Source organism: Paramisgurnus dabryanus, chromosome 2, assembly GCF_030506205.2.
Source record: "Paramisgurnus dabryanus chromosome 2, PD_genome_1.1, whole genome shotgun sequence".
Lineage (NCBI taxonomy): Eukaryota > Metazoa > Chordata > Actinopteri > Cypriniformes > Cobitidae > Paramisgurnus > Paramisgurnus dabryanus.
Window position 1 is genome coordinate 24,321,157 of NC_133338.1, and position 22,908 is coordinate 24,344,064.

At 39.3% G+C, this 22,908-nt stretch overlaps 1 protein-coding gene across 8 annotated transcripts in view; it reads left to right on the forward strand.

The window, feature by feature from the left end:
• mark2b (MAP/microtubule affinity-regulating kinase 2b) overlaps positions 1-22,908 on the forward strand; it is a 63,445-nt gene that overhangs the window by 10,463 nt on the left and 30,074 nt on the right. For 7 of the 8 annotated variants that reach the window (XM_065248742.1, XM_065248746.1, XM_065248745.1 and 4 more), the window contains exons 2-6: positions 17,123-17,296; positions 17,500-17,553; positions 21,051-21,099; positions 22,411-22,476; positions 22,707-22,777. In XM_065248742.1, the coding sequence (XP_065104814.1) occupies positions 17,123-17,296; positions 17,500-17,553; positions 21,051-21,099; positions 22,411-22,476; positions 22,707-22,777 (414 nt within the window). Of the gene's footprint in view, positions 1-9,525; positions 10,142-17,122; positions 17,297-17,499; positions 17,554-21,050; positions 21,100-22,410; positions 22,477-22,706; positions 22,778-22,908 lie in introns of those variants that run through there. The other variant, XM_065248749.2, reaches the window with a different exon arrangement.

The window sequence follows — 22,908 nt, forward strand, 5'->3', positions numbered from 1 at the left end:
GATAAAAAAAATTACTAGATAGATCATCACCATATAATCAGCTCTGTGGTAATCTGCTCTCAGTGAGGTCCTGTAGCCTTATATGGCTACAGGGAAGACCCATGATATAATGGTCTGACCATGTTACCATGTTTTGCTGTAATTCAGCTGTATAACCAACGTGAAAGGAGCAGTGCAGTGGGCTTAAATCTTAATCGATTTAGCATCTAAAGCCCAGAATACACTGCACGATTTTTGCACTCCTATAAGATCATCACCTTATCACACTGTGCGACATGTATCGTTTAAACTCGGGTACGACAAGCATGTAGACTGTACAATGATGACACGGAAGCTTCGGCGGCAGCATCACACGTTGCGCAACGTCACCAGCATGCACTCGTGGTAAACAAATACCGGCGCGCAGGTCGTAGCAGCAAACACACTGTGCGGTGATCATGCCGAATTTTTGACACTGTCAGAAAACTATCGTAGACTATCTTTGGATGCAAGACCGGGAAAACGCAGTCTTTGAACCTCTCTCATTGTACGACATAGGACCACAGATGAAGAGCCACGGTCACAGAAATCGCGACGATTGTTTCACGATGGCAGTCTTTCATCTGGGACAGCCAATAATTGTGCAGTGTATCCCGGGCTTTACACCAAAGACACATTTTTGGACTTAGAACAGAAAGTCAGGTGTTTTCTTGTTTGTATTGTTTTGGGCTTTTTTAAATGTTTAAATAGTTTCAAAAGTTCTTATGTTAGTAAAAAGCAAATGTATTACACTGTTTTATTACCGTAACCAGCCAACGAAGCTTGAAAGCACCTGAGCACAGAGAACAATGTGCACTTCACCTTTTTTAATGGGTTTGGGTTTCACTGCCAAATGTACTCTAGTCACTGTAGTAGTTTTTGTTAGTTTAAGTTATATGCAAATAAAATCACATAGCACATAAAATAACACATTAACACAATTCACAGTAAAAATGCAAATTTGACTTTATATGTAAAAGCTTTACATTAGAGCGGACAAATTAATATTTAAACAGATTTGTTTTACTAATGATAATTCTATATCGAATACCAGAGGGGAGACCGTCAAACTCATTATACATTGGGTGGGAATCATCTGATAATGCTGATATGCTCTGAGCTTTTTCAAAACCTGTCTGCGATATAACTGGGCCATAAACGGCTGCGTCCTGCCCGTTATTTTACTACTCTGGTTTACAACGCACTTTTTTGTGATGAATGTGGAGGCTGATACTCTCTCCTGAGTGCAGAGAAGTCTACCGGAAGCTAGTTATTTTTGTTTGTATAGTTTTAAATATGGATATTCCTCTCAGAAGGCCTTTATTTATCCCCTGGAGCCGTGTGGATTACTTTTGCGAAGGATGGATGCACATTTGGACTTGAAGGAGCTGGACCCCCGGGGATAGAGCTAAAATGTTTATCAATGATATTACATGTTATATCATTCGGTAGCGATTAGGGGTGTCCATGGTTAACCGATTAACCGTTAAAAATTGTTTAACCGAGTGAAACATTTTGCTCGGTTAAGTGACATCAGGTGACAGAATTTTTCCACCTGTTAATGCATGCAGACGTGCGCATTTTACTTTCACTTTTGAATTACGCAACTGTTTAAATGCAGCGCTTGCGTAAGCTGCGTTAAATAGCGTATGAATTTGCGTGCAATGCGAGTGCAACAGCTGGTTTAATTAAGTGCTTGACTCAATGTGGGCAGGTAATTCTCGCAGAACTCGCCAGTTCCAAGCAGTGCAACCGGCTACTCCTCCATAAAGCGCTGCTTGAATGATGGGTTTATTATTTTTCTTGATAAAAAATACAACAAAACGATCTTGCTTATATTAAACATCATGTACATTATAACAAAAACGAGTTAGCACGCGGCTTCTGCTATCGTCTGGTCATTCAGCTCACCTCGCAAACTCTGACAGAAATAAATGAAATCTGACACCTGCGGCTGCTCTGTGACGTGACGCGCGTTCAATTCCGCTTCAGGCATCAGACACATTCAGTTGTAAGTGTTTGCTCTCTCTAACAAATGATTTAATATCAAGAAAATATTAAAACGACGGTGAAAGAAGGTGTCGGGGTGGGCAAGTCTTCTAACCGGTGAGAGGCTGAACCACTGGTAATCACCGTTTCACCGACTATCGCCACGGAGCCTGCGAGTACCTTCGCCCAGCCTACCATCCCCGCGAACGCAAAAGTCAGTGACATACTTAAACTGCTCTGTCCTTACCACTGCGTTTTATTTCTATAAATTAATTTAGTTTTAAATGTGGTCCAACCAGTTATTAAAGGTGTTAAAAATTAACTACCGCTTTCTTGTGTGTCTATATCTCTGGGTTGCGGCACGCATAATATGGTTAACCGAGTATTAACCGCTAAGGGTGTCGGTTAACGGTTAATTAAAAACTTGAAAACGTGCAGCCCTAGTAGCGATAATTATTGATACATTTTATTAAGCCTGTAAAAGTAGAAAAAAACGCTTACACACAACATTTATTCTGATGCTGGTCAGATGCAAAAAAAAACTAAGAACTGCCACACTAGCGAGCTAACATTTCCTTTTATTATTGACAATCTCCTCGGCCACAGCTCTCATTTTTACACATTTTTGTGCTTTTACTGTTACATGATGATGGCACAACCGAACCCCACATCAACACTTGTTATTGGCTGTTTGCTTGTCACTCGTGGCTAGGGATATTCATATCAGTTAATTTTTCCGACCGACAACCGCAGCTTATTAACCGAACATTAACCCTTAACTTATACGATTTAATATTAAATTGTCCTTGAGGAAAAAATACATTTGACGGTTGTCTGTGACCTGGTAAAAACAATAGGGCTGTGTATCGCCAACAATTTCCTGATATATAAAAGGCTGTTTAAGGGTCTAGTCACACCAACCGCGCTTTAAACGCTTCGAAACGCAAGGCGCGACGCACTGCCTTTTTTAAAAAAGAGCAGTGCGACGCGGCTTTTTATATTGCTAAGCAACCACCGAGTCAGCTGTCTTGGCAATCAAATATTGAAGCGTGAGCGCTCTTTTGCTGTTAACTGTCATATTAGCAGAAACTTTAAAAAGAGGGCGCTTGCTCTGACCTTGTTTGAGGATGAGAGGTGCACAAACACGCAGGAGAGAGTGAGCGAGTGTAGTCCGGTTCTTCAATGGAACTGTAAACTTCCCTCACCACAACGTAAGACAATGGAAAGACGCGAATGAAGTCGGGCGCTTCTCCGCTCTCAGCGTTCCTTCAAAGGCGCGTGCTGCGGCCAGCGGCAAAAACCGCAAGGCGCTCAGCGCACATAAACAGCGCGCGAACGCTCCCTGCCCATAGAATATCATTCAAAAAAGGCGCCTGCAACTGCCATAAACGCTTTTGGTGTGACTGGCCCCTAAGATGGTATATCGGTACATATTGATATCGTTTTATCACCCTACTGGACCCTATATTCAACCATTTTCAAGATTGGAAGAGCTAGAACAATTTCATAAATATCTGAATATGCATTCTTATAAAAAACAATGGACATATGTAGGGCTGGACCAGAAAATTCGAATATTCGAATATTCGTTCCGTGGGTTGACATTCGATTTTCAGTTTTGAGATTCGAATATATATATATAAATATTTTTCAGCGTTAATGCAGAGCTTTTGCCAAGCAGGAAGTGCGCTTCACGCTCCCGCTCTGTAGGTGGCGCAGAGAGACCAACATCCATAGTCAACAGCCATCAAACAGCACCAGTGGAAGAGATCGCCTCGAACGGAAAGCGCGCTTCCTGCTTTGGCATTCACGCTAATAGTGTTATAAATAACGTTCAGTTTCTTGCAAAAACTGATTGATTTGCTTCACAAGACGTCAATATGTCACACAGAGTTATGGGGGATTACTTTTGTATTGGATAAATATGCTTTAGCTCTTAAAGTGTGCGGATCGGTTGACTTGCATGACGGAGCACTGGGGTTTCTGCAAAATATCTTCTTTATTGTTCTGCTGATGAAAAAAACATATTGATGGTGTAAGTGTTATAAATAAACTTGATTTTGAAAGTATGCTACCGTTTTATTACAGTTTGTTGAACTTCGTTCATTTATTTTCGTTGTTTTATTTAAATAGCCTACCCTACGTTGTCAGTAATTACTGTGCTGCTAATTTCTGATACGGGAATGTTTATTTGTTAGAAAAATGTTAGGCTACCTTATTAAAAGTATTGCTCTTGTGTTTTGTTTCACTAATGCTGTTCTCGCAGGACGCGTGACAGGCACGCCGCTTCCAGCTTGCGCTGTTCTGTAGTATTTTTATAGTTTATTTCTTAAAGTTTATTCTAAACGTGTCACATGTCCATATTGCACGAAAAAAGGCACTACACTCCCTTGAATCCGCAGCAACACATCCGCCACATAATAAAACTGTAGATAAACAGACACACACACACACACACACAGATTCCTGCCTTTATTAAAGAGAAAAATATGTTCAGCCCCTCCTTCCGAAGCTTCGAATATTCGATTTTATTTCTACTAGAGCTTCGAAGCTCAAAAAATGGTATTCGGAACAGCCCTAGACATATGTAATTCGGATGTTTTGAGAATGAGTAAATCATGGGGTAATCTTCATTTTTATCCCTTTAATGGCTTCTTCAGTGTAGATTTTAGTTCCAGTCAGGGATTTATCCGGATGAGGAATAAATCTGTAAAGTGGATATTAACAGCATATATTGTTGTTAAGGGAATGTTTAAGTCATAAATGTAAAAATAAAATCATTTTTACTCTACATTGTCTTTCAAATAATGATATTGATTTTATTGCTTTTGCTAATTCAAGTTTACCTTCCAGTAAATAACTGAAAGAAACTTTGAAATGCCTCTTTTATATTCTAGGTATTATTATGCATGGTTGGCCTCTGGAAATGTATCTGGACAATCTAATATCGGATACTGTCTGTACTCAGTTGTTATTACAGCAACACAGCCTGACGTCTACAATTAAACCAACCAGTTTAATGATCAATACCGTATTATACGTCATTTAACATAAGTTCTGTGGTTACTATTTCCATTGACATGTCTGTGAAAGTACCACACCCAAACAAATGAAAGTATCCTAAAAAAACTCAGAAGAGTCAGGCCAGATTCACCTTTGTGACAGGAAGAATTTGAATACAGTGAGAAAGCAGTGCAGGGCGTTGACACAGAGTTTGATGTGCAAGCTTAATGTGAGACTGTGAACACTGCACTATAAACCCTCTTTAGCTCCCTGACTGACCTTCCTACAGGGCTCACATTTACACACGGCTTTGCATTTTGTAAAGCACTTTGGACTTGATCTCAACATGGTTACTCCACGCTCAGAGTCTTTACCTCTGTGTGTGTGTGTGTGTGTGTATGTGTGAACAACAGGCCTTTCCAGTTAAGTTGGGTGTGAAGCCGACTGAAGGGAGTGCCAAGGCCTTCTCTCTGTTTTCAGGAGCTTGACGTCATGAAGGTGTGTGTGCGTGGAAAAGACAGACGAATTAATGCTGGTTTTATCCAAACTGATGTGTTTAATCTAGTTTTGCTTTAAGTTACATAGGTGTATATTTTAGTCTGCAGATTTTCAAAGTGTCCAGATCTCTTCAGACTTTGTCACATTCAGTGTTTTTATATGATAATTTCACTCCACATGGACAAAAAGTATGCACCACACCCTGCCGCTCCAGAAAGCGCCGGCCACCCGACTGATCTTTATTCCCAGAGGATTTACTACTCAATGAGACAGAGCATATTCATTTCAGGATTTTTTTATATTCACTGTTGATGTTTTTTTGACATAGGATTGGCTGCAGAAGTAAGGAGAAAGAGCAGATGGATCTCTCTGTCAAACTTCTGTTTGCGCCCTTTGCTGGTGCTAGACTTGGTTTTAAATAGAGATAGTGTGGGATTTACGGTCTCATGCATTACCTTAATGTCCTGTGCTTCCTGCATTCACTGTGTTGCATTAGTTCATCCTTTCTTTTCTTCCTTTGTATGTTTCGTCTGACTGGTTTGATTTGGGACATCCAGTGCAACTGAAGTTTGATACTCGGAAACAGAACAATCCCACCCCGTCTCTCATACACACACACTTACACACACGCTCTCTCTCTCTCGCTCACTCAGTACATCTCTCTCTCTCTCTCTCTCTCTCTCTCTCTATTTCTCTCTCTTTCTCTCTAACCTTTGTGTTATAGTCAGGCCAGCACACTTACATGTGGTGTTTTTCTGTGTACAACAGTACACTGTGATTTCTTTTGAAGTAAGAGTATGTGTGCAGTGCACTGTTGTGTGTGTGTGTATGCACTCTGCTTTTTCATTTGATGCTGCCATAACATATTAGACATGTACACACTGTAGATATATTTACCAAAATAACTCACGCAAAATGGAGGTAGTGAAGACCGCATGAATGGAAATAAACTAGTTAAAAAAATTCAAATGGTTATCATTTACTCAATATTTTTATCAATTTTTTATCATTTATCAATATTCTAATATTTACACCGTATATAAAAAAAGGTTTGACAGTACCCATTAGGAGGTCGCTCGCGTCAAGCCATGTTAAATGTTAAAGGACAAGTTCGGTATTTTAGACTTAAAGCCCTGTTTTCAGATTGTTTATGGTGAAATAGAATGGTTTTGACTGAAATTTCGACATTTGCGGCTGCCCTGAGAATTTTCGCTTGTTTGTGTTTCAGCTCAGACCTCTACAATGGGTTTAATGGTGCACTGGAACAATCCTTCCTAAAATGCATTAAACTTTCTTTTACAAAGACGTGAAACTCACCGAGTGGTCAGGGGTGTTCACTGATATGCTCACTCAAAAATCGCTGCAAAATATGCTTTCCGACAGCTGTTTTAGCATTCGTTGTTAACTTGTGGACCTATTTTTCCAAACGCCTCACACCCGTATATTCTTCCGCTGAGAGCTTGAATAATAGACACTCCAGCCCAGGTGGTGGCGCTAATCCGCCATTGCCAATTGCAAGAATAAAAACAAAGTTCCCGGCGCGGAGTAATACCGTACCTCACAGGACATCTAATACTAGTCAATGGAGTTGGTAAAAACTACGATAAAACCTGTTGGAATGCGTCTTTTGGAGCGATTTTTGTGTGAGCATACCAGTGAACACCCCTGACCACTCGGTGAGTTTCACGACTTTGTAAACGAAAGTTTAATGCATTTTAGGAAGGATTGTTCCAGTGCACCATTAAACCCATTGTAGAGGTCTGAGCTGAAACACAAACACGCGAAAATTCTCTGGGCAGCCGCAAATGTTGAAATTTCAGTCAAAACCGTTCTATTGCATCATAAACAATCTGAAAACAGGGCTTTAAGTCTAAAATACCGAACTTGTCCTTTAAACACCGTATTTTCTATGAATGTACACACACCGACGACGGCTAGACGCTGCTCAAATCCTTGTTGTGCCACAAATTAGTACTTTATATTTATCGGTGCACCCCTAAATATAAACAATCCTTTAACCGCTGAACAGCATGCAAAGGCAAGTTGCATACATAATATTTAAACAAATAAACAGAAAAGGTATGGAACTTGCATTAAATAATACTAATCCTTCAAGCTCAAACCCAGGTAAGCTACACAGTAAAACATATTAGCAAAATATAGATGTCTAAAATTAGTAAAATTAGACATAGAGATTCCCTGAGATGATCTTAGGTTAGCAGCTAGCAAATAATTTACCCAATTGCAGGTAACATACACGAATTTATTAAACTGCATGTACAGTAAGTTATATGTTGTCATGTTAGCATGTTGTATTGAGATGAGTGGTTTTACGTCTTTTATTCAGTGTTCCTGACCTGGGCACCTGATATCTTAGACCAGTGTTCTTCACATCCAATCCTGGAGAGCCGGTGCCCTGGACAGTTTAGCTCCAACCTTAATCAAACACACCTGAGCAAGCTAATCAATTTCTTCATGATCACTAGAAAATCACAGGTATGTGTGTTTGATTAAGGTTGGAGCTAAACTTTGCAGGACACATGTTTTTTTTGTGTTAATGTATAAGTTCTCCCGCTCTCTCCATCTCTGCAATGTCTAATTATTGCCCCGCACCTTTTTGTGTTTGACTTCACGTGGGGCTGCGTAACATTTATCGGTAGATTAACTTAGGGCATGGTGACATAAAACAATTGACAAGTCGTGCAGTGCAAGTGAGCGGTAAAAACTCGGTGGGGCATTGTGTTTAAAAATGGTCAACTGGTTACAGTCTGGAGTGCTAAGTTACGAGCACATACAGTTTTACACTCAGCACAGTGCAACAGCACTTTGCGTCATGCCACAATACCACCATGGGTGTGCATTAAAAAAAAAAAAATTCAACGGTCTGTCGTCATTTATTCCGTACATATTTGATATAATGAGAAAAAAATGTAAATTTAATTAATGTTTATATCAATAAAATATCTAAGAAAAATCTTTAGTATAAAGAAGCATACAGTAGGTTTTACTGTTTAGAAATGATCTGCATGTACTAACTAGAATACCATAAAGATGGTAAAGAAGTTTTTCTATAAACAAGACATTTTATTAATTTGTAATAAATAAATGTATGCAGTAAACACATTTGGATGCAGTTTCAGTGTTTCTTTCTTTCTTGCCTCAACTAGTGCTACCAAATTAACGGGATAGTTCACCCAAAAATTTACTCTCTCTCATGTTGTTACAAACCTTCGATGAACACAAAGGAAGATATTTTGTGTAATGTTCGTAACCAAACCGATTAGAGGCCCTATTGATTTCCATAGTAGGACAAAAGAATACCGTTCATGAAAGTGAATGGGGCTCATGATTGGTTGGTTACAAACATTCCTCGAAATATCTTCCTTTGTGTTCATCAAAACAAAGAAATGTATACGATAAATGTCCCATTGCCACCAACTGTAAAAATTGTTGACACCAGTGCCACCCCTCTCAAATTTTAGTCAAGAGCCCTGCCTCTGTTAGGTTAATCTGAAAAACATGATCCTTTAATGTTACTTTAAACGCTAGACAACAAAACCTTGCTATGGTTACCTCTGTGTCAATCATCATAGTTCAGGAATGAGTGTTGTTCTGTACACACATGGAACGATCATTTGAGGAATTCCCTTCTGTATTAAAATGCTGTTGTCACTCCCAAAAACTTTTTTTCCATTGTTTAACCCGAACTGTGAGTTTGCAGTTTGAAATGAATCTGATGAGATAAGAGAAATCTTATGTTGTCTTTGTTGTATTGGCAGACTGTACATTTACAAAAACATCTGCTACACCTATAGTACATTCATGAACAATTTAAGTTAATGAGCTTTCTTCAAGAATAACTGTGGGTTCACACCAGACGCGAGTTCAACGATTTGCACAAGGAGATTGCATACAAAGTCAATGCAAAGACGCGATCAGACGTGTCCTCGCGTGGGCCGATAGGAATGACGTGATTTGGACAGCGCGTTTGCCGAAATAAGCGCTATTCGCCTCAAAAGCGTCTATATTCAAATATTCAACTCGAGCGAAAAATTAGCATGACACGAAGTTAAATCCTGCGAGTAATCTAGAGCGAGTAACGCAACGCCCCGCGTTTGGTGTGCACGTAGCATAATAAATGCCCAAGTTAACTTTAAAACAAATTAACAACCATTGAAACTGGAGAACTGATTGACTGGATGTTTATATGACTATACGCAGTTAAAGATATTCGCTCACAAGATCACTAAAGTATGTTAATAAAACTCGTATGGTTTGTTTTAGTACCTTGTTTGTATCAATTTTGGGAGGGAGGTTTGCAGAAGCGGAATTTTAAAGGAAACTCATGGTGTGTGTTTGTCTATGCAAAAGAGAAGCAGCAAGATGTGGTGTATGTGTAGGTGGTGATGTATTTATAGTTCTTTTTCATCGTGACTGTCGCTCTCTGGGCGTGTATGACCGCATCTGTGTGTGTGAGTTTTCTCTTTCTTAGCAGAGATGGCCTGCACTCAGTGTTTGGTATATTATGCCGAATTTCCCTTTCACCACAACCTGTGAGAAAGACAGATGAAGAAGAGGAGAAAGTAATGGGGGGGCAGAGGGCACAGGAAGATGGAAGCTGTCCTTTGGAAAGGTAAAGAAAAGATAGCAGGAGGACGAATAACAGATCTCCATGGCAACGCTGCAATCACGACCCAGCAACTGACTGCTTCTTTAAAGATGCTCTGGATTGTGTGCAGTACAAGAGTGCATGCTTTAGCTTTAAAGCTGCTTGTATAGTAAGTGTTTATCAAATTCCAGTGCTGCTGGCTGGTTCAATCCGTCTTTCTTACAAACAAGAGAAAAGTTGAGTGAAAAGCTCTGATGACACTAATAACCAATAAGTCATAAAGTTCTGTAGGTACATCAAGCATTTAGACGAGTTTCTGGGTCTGATCAGCTAAACACCAGATCTCAAGAGAGGGTGGTATTTAAGGTTCGATGTTGAAGTGAGCAGGAGTCCCAGTAAACCTAAAAAAGATTGTGCGACAGACAGCGCATGTTGTCAGGGAGAACATTATCCTATCCTCACTGCTGTCTCTGTGTGTTGGAGGGTATAATTACAAAGAGAGATAGATGATGACAAGACCCAGTAAAAGAAGGAGAGAGGGAAAAAGTGAAACCAGACAAACCTTCATCCTAGATGCTTCTTTAATAGTAAGGTAGATTCCAAAGAACATAGTTCAAGATAGTAAAAATTAGCCCTATGCTGACTCTGGCTCTGTTACCTAACCCTGCAAGCTGCCATGCTGTCTACTTTCTATGTAAGCTGCCTACTAAAGGGACATTCATGCTGACAGTGCTTTGATGAGCAAAAGCGACCGGAAGTTATTTATTTTCAGACTTTTCAGTTTTTAAAAGCTAATTGGGTTAAATTAAGTTCAAATTGTGAATTTGCAGTGATGTGATCTGCCATTTACTAGTTGATGTTGTGAAGTTTATGTAATCTATAACCTGATGCAGTTCTGATTGTATCGTTATTTTGTTTATACTATTATATAGATTTTATAAAATAAACAGTTTTCTGTGAATATTTTTGTATTAAATAGTTTATGCGTAGTGAGTGTTCGTTGCCATGTGTACGTTGCGCAGTGACTTGTGAGTCCAAGATGGCGTCGTTACAGACAGCTAGTTATTATAGTTTATAAAGTTCAAAATATGGCAATTTTTCTTACAAAATCACATCACTTACCCGCAAAAGACCTTTATTAACCCATTGGAGCTGTGTGGATTACTTCTGTGAAGGATGAATGCACTTTTTTAGGGTTTAAACTAAAGTCAGAAGTTGTTTTCTGATCCCTGTTTTCTACCACTATAAATCTTGGAAGAGCAAGGACCTTTAATAAAATATCTCCAAATATGTTCGTCTGAAAGATGATGTTCGGATTGCTTGAGTGTGAGTAAATCATGGGGTAATTTGGATATTTGGCTGAAGTATCTATCGCTGTAAAGGAAAACCGTTTTTCAATATTTTACTATGTTCTTATCGCGACGAATTAATACATCCCTATCTTTTTTCAATGCGTGCACTTAATCTTTGTACGGCGCGTCGTGAATGTGTTAGCATTTAGCCTAGCCCCATTGATTCCTTAAGATCCAAACAGGGATGAATTTAGAAGCCACCAAACACTTCCATGTTTTCCCCATTTAAAGACTGTTACATGAGGAGTTACACGAGGAAGTATGGTGGCACAAAATAAAACGGATGATTTTTTGAAGAGGATAAAAAACGAGAACTATAGATGAAAATCAGTCATGTGACCTTTTACGTCATGCCGCCATCTTGAGGACCTACCGAGTACCAGTAGGCTACTGGCAAGCATTGGCTAGCTTGCTACGATTTATGGATTTCTTATCTTTTACTGTCTATGATTCTTACAAATACAGTAAAGGGCTACGAAAGACAACATTTCGCACCTCGACTGTCATAAAAAGAAACGTTACTTTAAAAAATCTCTTGGTTAGGGTGTGATGCCTACTCGATCCCTGATGCGTTCTTCCAGCCGCTGTCTGCTGCCACCGAACTACCACTATTTTACAACATAAGAAGGCACGACACAACATGAAACTTTGCTCGAAGTATCACCTGGATCTCTACACGTGAATGTTTACTAAAAAGAAAGGTTTTGTACAACTGACTTTGGCTGTTATGTTGTCCGCTCGTCATCTCTACCAGACGTAAATAATCGATTTCCGAATGCAAATGAATGAATATCATATGAGGCTCCTTTTTCAACAAGAAGGTCAATATTGTTTTTCACTTGCGACAAAACAACGAATTATCCGTGCATTTATATGGAACTTGCTTTAGGAGCTTTCCATCTTTACTCTCCTCCCTCCTTACGTTGCATTCGTAGATCAATACATCTTGACGGGGAGATGGCGATGAGTGGAAGCCAAATCAACCAAAGTCAGTTGTTCAAAACCTTCTTTTTAGTTAACTCTGTGTACACAAACAATGTTCTCAATGCTTGAGTTCACGTGTAGAGGCACAGGTGATACTTCGAGCAAAGAATCATGTTGTTGTGTCAAACCTTCGTAGTGTTGTAAAAAACATATTGAAGGCATAGCTTCTAGTTCTTTTGCGACCACTTGAGGTACTCAAAATGGCGGAAGACAAGTGAGTGACGTCAGCTGATATTCATGTATACTGTATGGTGGAAGAGCACCAAAATACATTGTGACACGATCAGGTTCGTGTTCACATATGTTGTTTTTACCGTACTCGAAACGCTGCACGGTACACCATGTGACAACGGTCAGCGTTGTCATTGGTCTCTGACAGCGCTTACCCCCATGACCACCCCCACGTTTCTACGACAACCTGACAGGAAGAGCGAATCGAGCAAGATATGGAGATAAACAATGCACGTCTTCGCGTTTCTTTGCTTTAACGCGAAATTGCGCAACTACTCTACTCTTCTCACGTCACGACGGAAGCCTAGTGGCTCAAACATGTGGAGAACTTCCTGTATTTGGTTCGGCCCGAGGTCGAGCAGTGTTCACACCACAGATGGACCGCACCAGAGTTCGGTGACAGCTGCTCCGAGACCACCTGTTTAGAGCGGTCTCTGAGCGGCCGTTTAGTGCACACCAAAGTGCAGGCTGTTGTGTTCACTTTGACCCAAACGAACCGTACTCAGACCGACACCTCATTTGGGCCCACCTTAACGATGTATGTGTGAAAGCACCCTTACTTTGCAGCTATTCAACCTCGGCCTATGTATTAATTCGTCTTGAGGTAAGAACATAGTAAAATATTGAAAAACGGGGGTGTTTCCCTTTAAGGATCTGTGATTTTGAATCTACGATGCCTAAAATGTCGCTTAGGCAGCTCACACAGATTTTGGTACAGTGCTACTGTTGCTAGTTTATACCTTAATCATGAACCACATCTCATGCATTTCCATGTGCAATGAGTCATCACGTGTACTACTGGTGCATAAGGAAGAAACGCTATCTGAGAAGGAGTGGACGCTTGTAAAAGTACATTGTGTCATTGCAGTGCAGTTTCATTGTCGTTTATGAGTGATGTACTGATATCGGTTCTGCTTCATGTATGTATCAGCGCTCCTGTGACATGGACGCAAACTGTGCCAAAGTCTAAACCTCAGTGCCCAGGCATATCTGCCATCTAATACCTTAAGTCCTTGCCCCTGTGTTCCTGTCAGCACACTGTCAATCTTTCTGCTTTTATGCTCTGACCTTTGCCTCTTCTCTTGGCTCACTTTACATATAAACACACACGATGTGAGGGTGCTGTATTGTTTTGGCCAGCTTTTCTCATGCCTTTCTTGTGAGCTGACTCTCTTTTAAATTGGTATCATGTGAAATGGATAAATAAATAAAGTGGTTTTTATTTAGAAACAAAACTCAAAGCGTTCGTTGGATGACCTCAAGCAAAAATTTATAGCTTTGAACTTTGCTCGAGTTGGTCTTTGAAGACAGAGCTGTCGTGAATTACAGTGGATTTACACACAAAGCTCATAGACTTGGTTTTTGATAAGTGAACTTTATGAGGTTATTGTCCACTTTAGCTAGAGTATGAAATGGAGAAACTCCTGTAAATTTTGAGAAAAAAATATGAACCCTTTATGATGCACACTGTTTATTCATGCATGTCTACATTTTAGGATTTGTGTGTGTTTCAGCAGATGGAGCCATCCGCTTTAATCTAATCTAATCCACTTTAACCTAATCCAATCTAATCTGATCTATATGTTTCTCCTGTGTAATAGGGTAAAGTGGGAAATTGGGCTTTAATCCTAATTTGAAATTGGTGAGATTAGGGGTACTGCTGGTGTGACCTCAATACAATCAGGGATGTGATTTTTCATTCACTGGAATGGTAATGCTTTCTCTCTTGACCAATAATTGTCTTGCCCTGGTCAGCATTATTCAGAATCCTTTCTGCTTGGTTAGTGCACAACTGATTTATTCGGTTATGGCACTTGTGCAGGTGATCCAGGTGTCACATTGTGTCATTTGCCCATTAATTACCACCCTCCTAATCACTTCTTGTTCTCTCTGGTGCTTCTGTTCAAATGCTGAAAAGTAGGGATGCTCCGATTGATCGGCCGCAGATCGGTATTTGCCAATAACGCCATTAAAGAACTCTATCGGTACTTGCTAAATGTGCCGATCTCATGAACCAATCTTTCTGTTTTCTGTTTAGGGATCCTGAATGCGGCTGATATTAGAGATAATTTTTACTCTGTGCGAGCATTTGTATAACCCGTTGCTCATGTGCAACATGCAGATTTAAATTTCTCTCTCTGACTTTACAGAGATGTGTGTATTTCTATGAGGACACGCTCTGGTCCTAACAGCGCGACGCATAGTCACATCTCCATCAAACAGCGTACACAACACACAACTGTTGCGGACATTTGCATCCTCATGCCAAAAGTTTATTATTTGCATGCGTTATAAAGTTTTAACAGTTTAAACTTTCAATTTCCTCACAGCCGCTCTCATCCGTGTACACCATAGACTGTAAAAAAAGATGGACGACGCGACGTCGCCTCCCTCCATTGTAATGAATTGAAGCCAAAAATGTCCGACCATGGTTGCCGCCATGTTACGTAAAAACGTCAGTTTGGAGCCAAGGCATGCGCAGAAGGAATCGTCCGTTGAAGCCAGAGGCGGAGCCCAAACGCTCGCGTGCCCAATTCAACCACCCCAATCATAACGACACACCCCGTTTCTATAGCATCAAATTACTAGCTAAAGTAAAACGTATCACAAAAAAGAACAATTGAACATATATCACCGTGATATCGGCTACCTAAAAGGACCAAAAACATCTTTCGGAAACTTTTATTGGAAGTGTAAATAATGTTTTTATTTAGAGCAGAGTCACATTCAGTTGAATGCAGAGGGGCGGGGTTTATGACTTGTACTGTAGCCAGCAACCAGGGGGCGATCAAAGAGTCTTAAAGCTACAGTAACCAAATTCATCTCTCAATAAAATCACTCTCTGCTCTTGACTAAATAACTGTTGTACTTCATATGAATGTGTGTATATTTATTCATACAGTTAAGACTGTTAAGTGTTTTATTCTCATCACTTTTAACAGACATACGCCTTTTTAAACGTATAAAAAATTTCTCTTTGCAGAAGAAATATTTGTTGTGCTAATTTATTTGATTCTCTATTAAAACAATAATATATACCTAGTTAGTTGCAAGTAATATAACAAAGGCAACATCTGTGGTATTACTTTATATAGAAACATTTTTAACAGTTAGTTATAGTCATCAAAGACCTTGCATATCAGCTTAAAGAATCGGTATTGGCATTGGTATCGGCCGATCACAAAGGCAACAAATCGGTACTCGCTGTCAGCTTCAAAATTCTTGTTCAGAGCATCCCTACTGAAAAAGCCAAATATAAGATTTAACTGCAATTATTTTTATATTTTATAAAGAAAATGTAGGTGGTGCTGCATCCAAAATCCAGTACGTTGTTGCTGGGGTTTTGTTGGTGGTTGCCATGGTCTTGCTATGTAGCTGTTAAAATGTAAGTGCATAGCAATACAGCTTCTAGATTACAAAAAGCCCACCAGATACTCTCAAATGGTACCTAGACATGTTTTGAGACCCTTTTTTGAAACCTTTAAAAAGTAATAACATACATTTCCCTGATGTTACACAATTTACAGTATCACAAATTTTGGCAGAGCCATTTAAGCACCAAGTTTAATACTTAGTTGGATATGAGCAATAGTAATAGCTTGCTTCAATGAAAAAGATTAATAAGTGTGTGTTGTGTTTTTGTGCTGTGTCAGAGTTTGAGAATAAAGGAGGATCATTGAGAAAGTTCAAGCAGCACAACATTGTATCATTTCTAAGCTGTAAACTGTAGACTGTAGAAAGCTACAGTTGTCTGCCTTTAATTCAGTCAACTGCTATTCATAGGCTACATTTACATAGCCTGTGTTTAAGATTGACAGGCATATTTACTAAAGAGAGGGCTTCTCAAATTGTGTTGTGTATATTACAGCAAACAGAAGCAGAATGAATACTGTCTTTATGTCTACAAGTATACTGACAGACAGTGACTACAGAAAATATGACAACAATATAACAACAGGAAGTCTTCATACCAACAACTGAAAATGGGCGTTTGTCCTTAACATCATGCTTGCATCAGCCCTGTACATAAACTGTAGATTTGAATGCAAATTGTATAGGACCGATTACTAGTTTTCAGTTATGCTTTATTTTAGGTAGTTGCTTGGGTTTGAGAATTCGGTTGCCCATTTTGTGTTTTTTGTAACTGGACTGTGTGTGAACATAACTGTATTTAACACTCCATATATTCTGCTGTTGTGTGAATATAGCCATATTTTCCTGAAGAACTCTTGTGAAGCATTTATGGGTATGTGAGGGGGTGTGTATGTGTGAGAGTGTGGGTGATGTGGTTGAATAAAAGTGTCTTTTGATGTTGTTTGTCAGATCCTGTTGCTCAAAAGTCTTCCCCCCCCTTTTCAGACCAACGATTAATTTAAGATTGTCATGTCATCATACCATATGTTTGTATATCTGACTTCTGGATCCCCTCTTTTTACAGACCCATTCTGATGCCAAAGGAGGGGGGCGTTCTAGCGTCCCGCGCAATCGGAGTTCGGTTCCGACAACGACTGATGAGCAGCCCCACATAGGCAATTACAGACTGCTGAAGACTATTGGCAAGGGTAACTTTGCCAAGGTTAAACTAGCCCGACATGTCCTCACTGGTAAAGAGGTAACTAGACCTAGTTTTTTGGCTTTCAATATGAGTATATTAGCCATAAGGTAATTTATAAGATTATAGGAACCACTGCAGCAACAAATGCACATTTTGCATTTGTAGCCCAGTCTTCATTTATAGTTGGATAAATCAGAATAATTTATAAAATTGTGAACTTTGTGCCATGTGAAAAATTTATTTGTGTTGTTTGTTCGTAGGTAGCGGTGAAAATCATAGACAAGACACAGCTCAACTCCTCTAGTCTTCAAAAAGTGAGTCTGCAGATCTTTTTTCTTTATCTTTATATTTGTCTGGGGAGCAGGATAATTACAGGAAGAGAGGCTAAAGGATTTCCTCTGACTGAAATGAATGGGTTCTCCTTTACCCAAACCCCCACACATGCACGCACACACACACACACACACACACACACACACACACACACACACACACACACACACACACACACACACACACACACACACACACCCCATTACTGAAAGTCACCATGTAACTTTAAATACATCGGCAGATTTTTGTGCTCTTGCAGAATCACAGAGGACATTACAAAAACGTAGCTACTGCATCACTGCTATTGCTTTTGGCAAAATGTTAATGTGATGTACAGTATGTCCTGTAATGTTAATATGTAATCACAGGTTGTTGCGGTGCATGAGCTTTTGTGAGGGAACAGTGAAGCGTGACGTATTATGAAAGCACAAAATAATAAAATGCTTAGATATTGATTTCCCATAATTTATTGCACCGGTTTTAGTTAGGGTGTCAGTTTACAATATTGAATTGATGATTATTTATGTGTTCATGTTGATGCATTCATTTCATTTTTAAAGTAAGAACATAAAGGGGCGGTTTCCCGGACAGTATTTAGATTAATCCAGGACAAGGCCTTAGTTATACTAGGACATTTTAAGCCGTTTTTCCAAACAAACCTTACAAAGAGACAAAACAATGGCACTGATATATGTTGAGATACATCAGTGCAAGGTGGTTTTTTTTTTATTAAGACAGCTTAAACATGCAATTTATTCCCTGTCTGGGAAACCACCCCATAATGTGTTACTGTTAAAGTAAGAACATAAAATGTGTTACTGTAAAGGCGCACTCTCACTCCAAACCAAATCATGCCCCAGTGCGATTGTTTCTCCCCTCCCTACTCCCCCATAAGCATGCACTCACACTGTACTTTTATCGTTTATAGCCCAGGCTATGTCATTAGGATCCAATTGTTTTGAACGAAGCAGGAATTAAAGCGCTCTCTTAACACTGGAGCCCATTATAATGTTAAGTCTGTATTTTTTATTGAGAGTCGTTTATTGACATCTCTCCTATTGCCCAAGTAAACCGCGCTCGAGCCCACCACTGCAACCCGGCCAGGGCGATTAACCAATTAACCAGGGTGCTGTACAGAGCGATCACACTAATCAAACAAACCAGGTTTTGGGGGTCAAACGCATCCTTGCGCGAATTGGTTTGGATAGTGTGAGTGCGCCCTTAGTTTTAGCAATTGAGATGGATGATGGTACACAAAACACAATGGAAATGCAGACTTAAAAATGCAAATCTGCAGTATTTCGTTAATTCAATAAAGGCACTCAACTAGAGCCCGACCGATATATCGGCAGGCCGATATCGGGCATTTTCCAAACTATCGGTATCGGCATTCATAATGGACGATAAATGAATATAAAAAAAAAAAAACGGACAAAACAGCCTTCATTAGATTTCCTCACTGTTGGTGTTTTTTACAGAGCGCTCTGAACCAGTAGCTGCTGGTGGGGTCCAGATTTAAGTGTCTAGCCACTGCCTGAGTCAAGTGATCAGCAATTTATATTTTGCTGTTGTTGTTATTTATCAGAACTTAACAGAATTAGTTTCCAGTCCTATTCAAAGTTATATTAATAAACCAAGTCTTTTAAAACTGGTAACTTTGATTTGGTTGTTGTTGTTTTTGTGTTTTTGTTCAAAGGCCTTTACGTGTCATATCTTAAGTTTGTATTTTTATACATTTTATTTATCAGAACTTTAATATATTTTGATGTTCCTCTGTTCTGACAATAAAAAAATCATCATATTATTTTAGTTAAAACTCATAAATAACTAAAAATAACTAATGTTAGGGAAATCTGTTAATGTTTTGTTGCGCGTTTCTGAAATAAAAACATCGGCCGATATATCGGAATATTGGATTTAAAAACCAACAAACATTTATATCGGTATCCGCTAGGGCTGAACAATACATCGACTTTTCATTGTCATCGCGATATCATCTCACGCGATGAACACATCGCAACAGACAACCTTGACGCGATGAATGAAGGGAAAACTGTAAGCGCATGTAATAACGTTTGACCTATCACGTTTACTCCTGAAGACATGGTTTGCGCGTTCATGCTATTAGGCCAATCAGGGGAACCCCCAAGTCAGCTACGGTCAGATTGATTTGTGAGGTGTCAGTTGCGACGCTGTGCCTGCTAGCAAAAACGATGGCGGAGGAAGGAGAGAAGAGTGAGGAAAATGTGTTGTCAGACCTTGTGGTGAAAAGGAACAGCACTTCAGCTATATCATGAAATTATTTTGGAATTAGGAGAGATGACGCCACAAACACAGGTACTGTGGAAGCGGTGATTCACATATTGCGTCTATTGCGCGCTCAAGTTCATTATTTCAAATGTAGGCGCGCAGTATGTGCGCTCTGGAAGCGCCGCAGTCGCGACTCGCACACGGTGCGACGCGCTCGTTTTTTCCAGGCTGTTCAAAAACATTTTAACTTTTCAGAATGACACAAGCGCAGCGTGCAGGTCATGTGACAATAACCTACGTGTCTAGCGTTTTCCACGCGTTTTTAGGCGCGACATGTGAATGGCCCCTAAAACATGAAAAAATATAAAATATTTATCCCAACTCACATCGTCATCGCAACATTAAACAATGTCACCGCACATCGCAACTTTTCCTCACATCGTGCAGCCCTAGTATCGGCCTTCAAAATCCTTTATCGGTCAGGCTCTACACCCAACATTAATATATGAATAATTAATGCTAAATAAATAACGACTATTTCACTTTTGATGAACTCTTCAATTTATCAACAAATGCACTCGTCTCTGATCCACTCGGTACTTTTGCATTTGCAATCAAGCCTATTTTTTCTATTGATACATTTGAAAAATATTTTACCAAGTCAATGCAAATTAAGTTTTACAGTTTTTAGAAAAAATTCATCTCAAACAACTTTTTTAAACACAACTCTCGCCATAGCCATAGAAGCTGGCATGGCGTTAAAATAAAGAAAAGAACAAGCAAGTGTGAACAAGGATGCTGGTGCTTTAAGACAGCCTGCTCAGAAGTTATGGTCAGTTTTAAAAATCACAAAAGTGATCTGAGCCGATGGTTTAGTGGGCAGTGCTCTGACATATGGCGCAACCCAAGTTCGAATCCTGTCTTGAGGTCCTTTGTGATCCTGTACTCCTCCCTCCACCCTGTACTTGACTGTTCTCTCCTTGCATTATCAAATTAAGGCAAACATTTCCCAAAGCAGTAATAATAAGAAATTAAATCTATATGTTAACATATTTTATTTTTGTACGTTCATTTAGAATTATTAGTCACATTATCTCATTTGAAATGGGGCTTGATTTCAGTTATGAATAACTGCCTTAATTATGTTGTACCTACACGGAAATCAGATTAATGGGCTCTTTTCCATGTATTATGATCTTCTCAAATTTTCTTCATTTTATTTTCACAGCTTTTCAGAGAAGTGAGAATCATGAAACTTCTGAATCACCCAAACATCGGTGAGTGCCGCCCGCAAGCCAAACCGGCTGCTTCCTGGTATAATCTGTTGTATTATGTCAGTATTTTGGCTCAGCGGTCTGGTATTGGTATTGTCAAATTAAAGATTACATCAGCCTGTCGAAATCGCAGACGTCAGCATTTCTGAAGGTTGAAACGTTTGATGTGTGCTAATATGCCATCACTCACAGGAGACAACCTACACATGAGTAAAATAATGCTGATGAACTAAATGTGTGTGTGCTCGCTCGTGCTGTGTCGGCGGTCTTGATGGAAGCGCAAGCTCATTAACGCTCAGCTTGTGCTCATAAATATCAAAGTACAGAGCTGAAATATAAAAGGAGAGACCTGCCCCCTTTGAGGATAAAGCGATGGATAAAGGAATCAGTCGTGATTCAGAGCCTTTGCTCTCTTTGTTTAACAGTCGAGTGTAGCTATGCTGGTGTCACACACACACACACAGAGCTGATTGATCTTAAACACTCCTTGATCTTTCAATGATGACACGCATGAGATTATGTATTTTATTCACTGCATTAATGTCAAAGCAGCAGTGGCCTGTTTTGAATAAATGCACTGTGTTTAATGAAATCAAGTTCATTTCTTTAATTGTTTTTTATTATGGCCATATGTTAGTTTGGATTAGAAGCATATACGGTATGTCATATTCTTCCTTTAGGACTGTTGTGTGCATTTATAGGTTTGTTTTTGTAAAACATAAATTTCGGAATCAGTTTGTACATTTTGTTATATTTAGGAATAAATTCTGGTTAAGATCTGCTCGGCTGCAAGAGACAGATATTATGTTTTATAGCATTTAGAGCAAAGCCTGTAGCGCTTTGAGATGTACATTATTTATCACTGTTGCTTTCATTCATAATGTTTAGTTTTTTCCTATGGAGTAATAATGCTGTTTTTTATGGAAGGTCCAAGAACAGATCTTATTTAGTTTTTGTCACTTTAGTTTTGGATTTGTTTTACCACTACAGACGTCTTTCTTTATTTTTCAAATGTGATGAATAATTCAGGCAGTCTATTTAAGTGAATGTGACGTGAACTATTATCCTAGGCCTATCCTTAAATAATTTATTGCATTACAATCGTTTTGATTATGTGATATATTTTAAGATAAGTTAAACAAATAAACGTGTTAACATTTCACACAGTTTTAGTGAATTTCCATACTTTTTTAAAACACTGAGGCACCTAAATTGGTATATGTGTGCGCGTGTGCGTGTGTGTGTGCTGAAAATGTAGACTTCATGTTCACATTCAGGTGTCTATAGATCTGATTTGTCTCTTTCTCTCTTTAGTGAAGTTATTTGAGGTGATCGAGACGGAGAAGACCCTGTATTTAGTTATGGAATACGCCAGCGGAGGTGAGTGGCCGACGAGAATGTGAACTGTCAGCTGTCAATCAAATCAAGAATTGACAAGTGTTCTCTTCACAACCGGTTTGAATTAATGTAATGTCCTTTCTTCCTTTTTCTCTTTTGTTCTTTGTCCTCTTATCTTTCTGTTCCCCTTTTCTTAACGCATCACCTTCACCTGTAACTTCCTCTTTAACATGTTCTGCTCTTTTGCTGGGTTCCCCTCTTCCATTTTTAAGGTGAGGTGTTCGATTACCTCGTTGCTCACGGGAGGATGAAAGAAAAGGAAGCGCGTGCCAAATTTAGACAGGTAAGGGTGGGCGCACGTGTCAAAGCTCACATGTACTACAGTAAAGGAACAAAAATATAAGACGTTGCATCGTATATTGTATATATGTGAGTTAAAAGTCTAATGGAGAAGATGGCATAAATTGTTTTCCA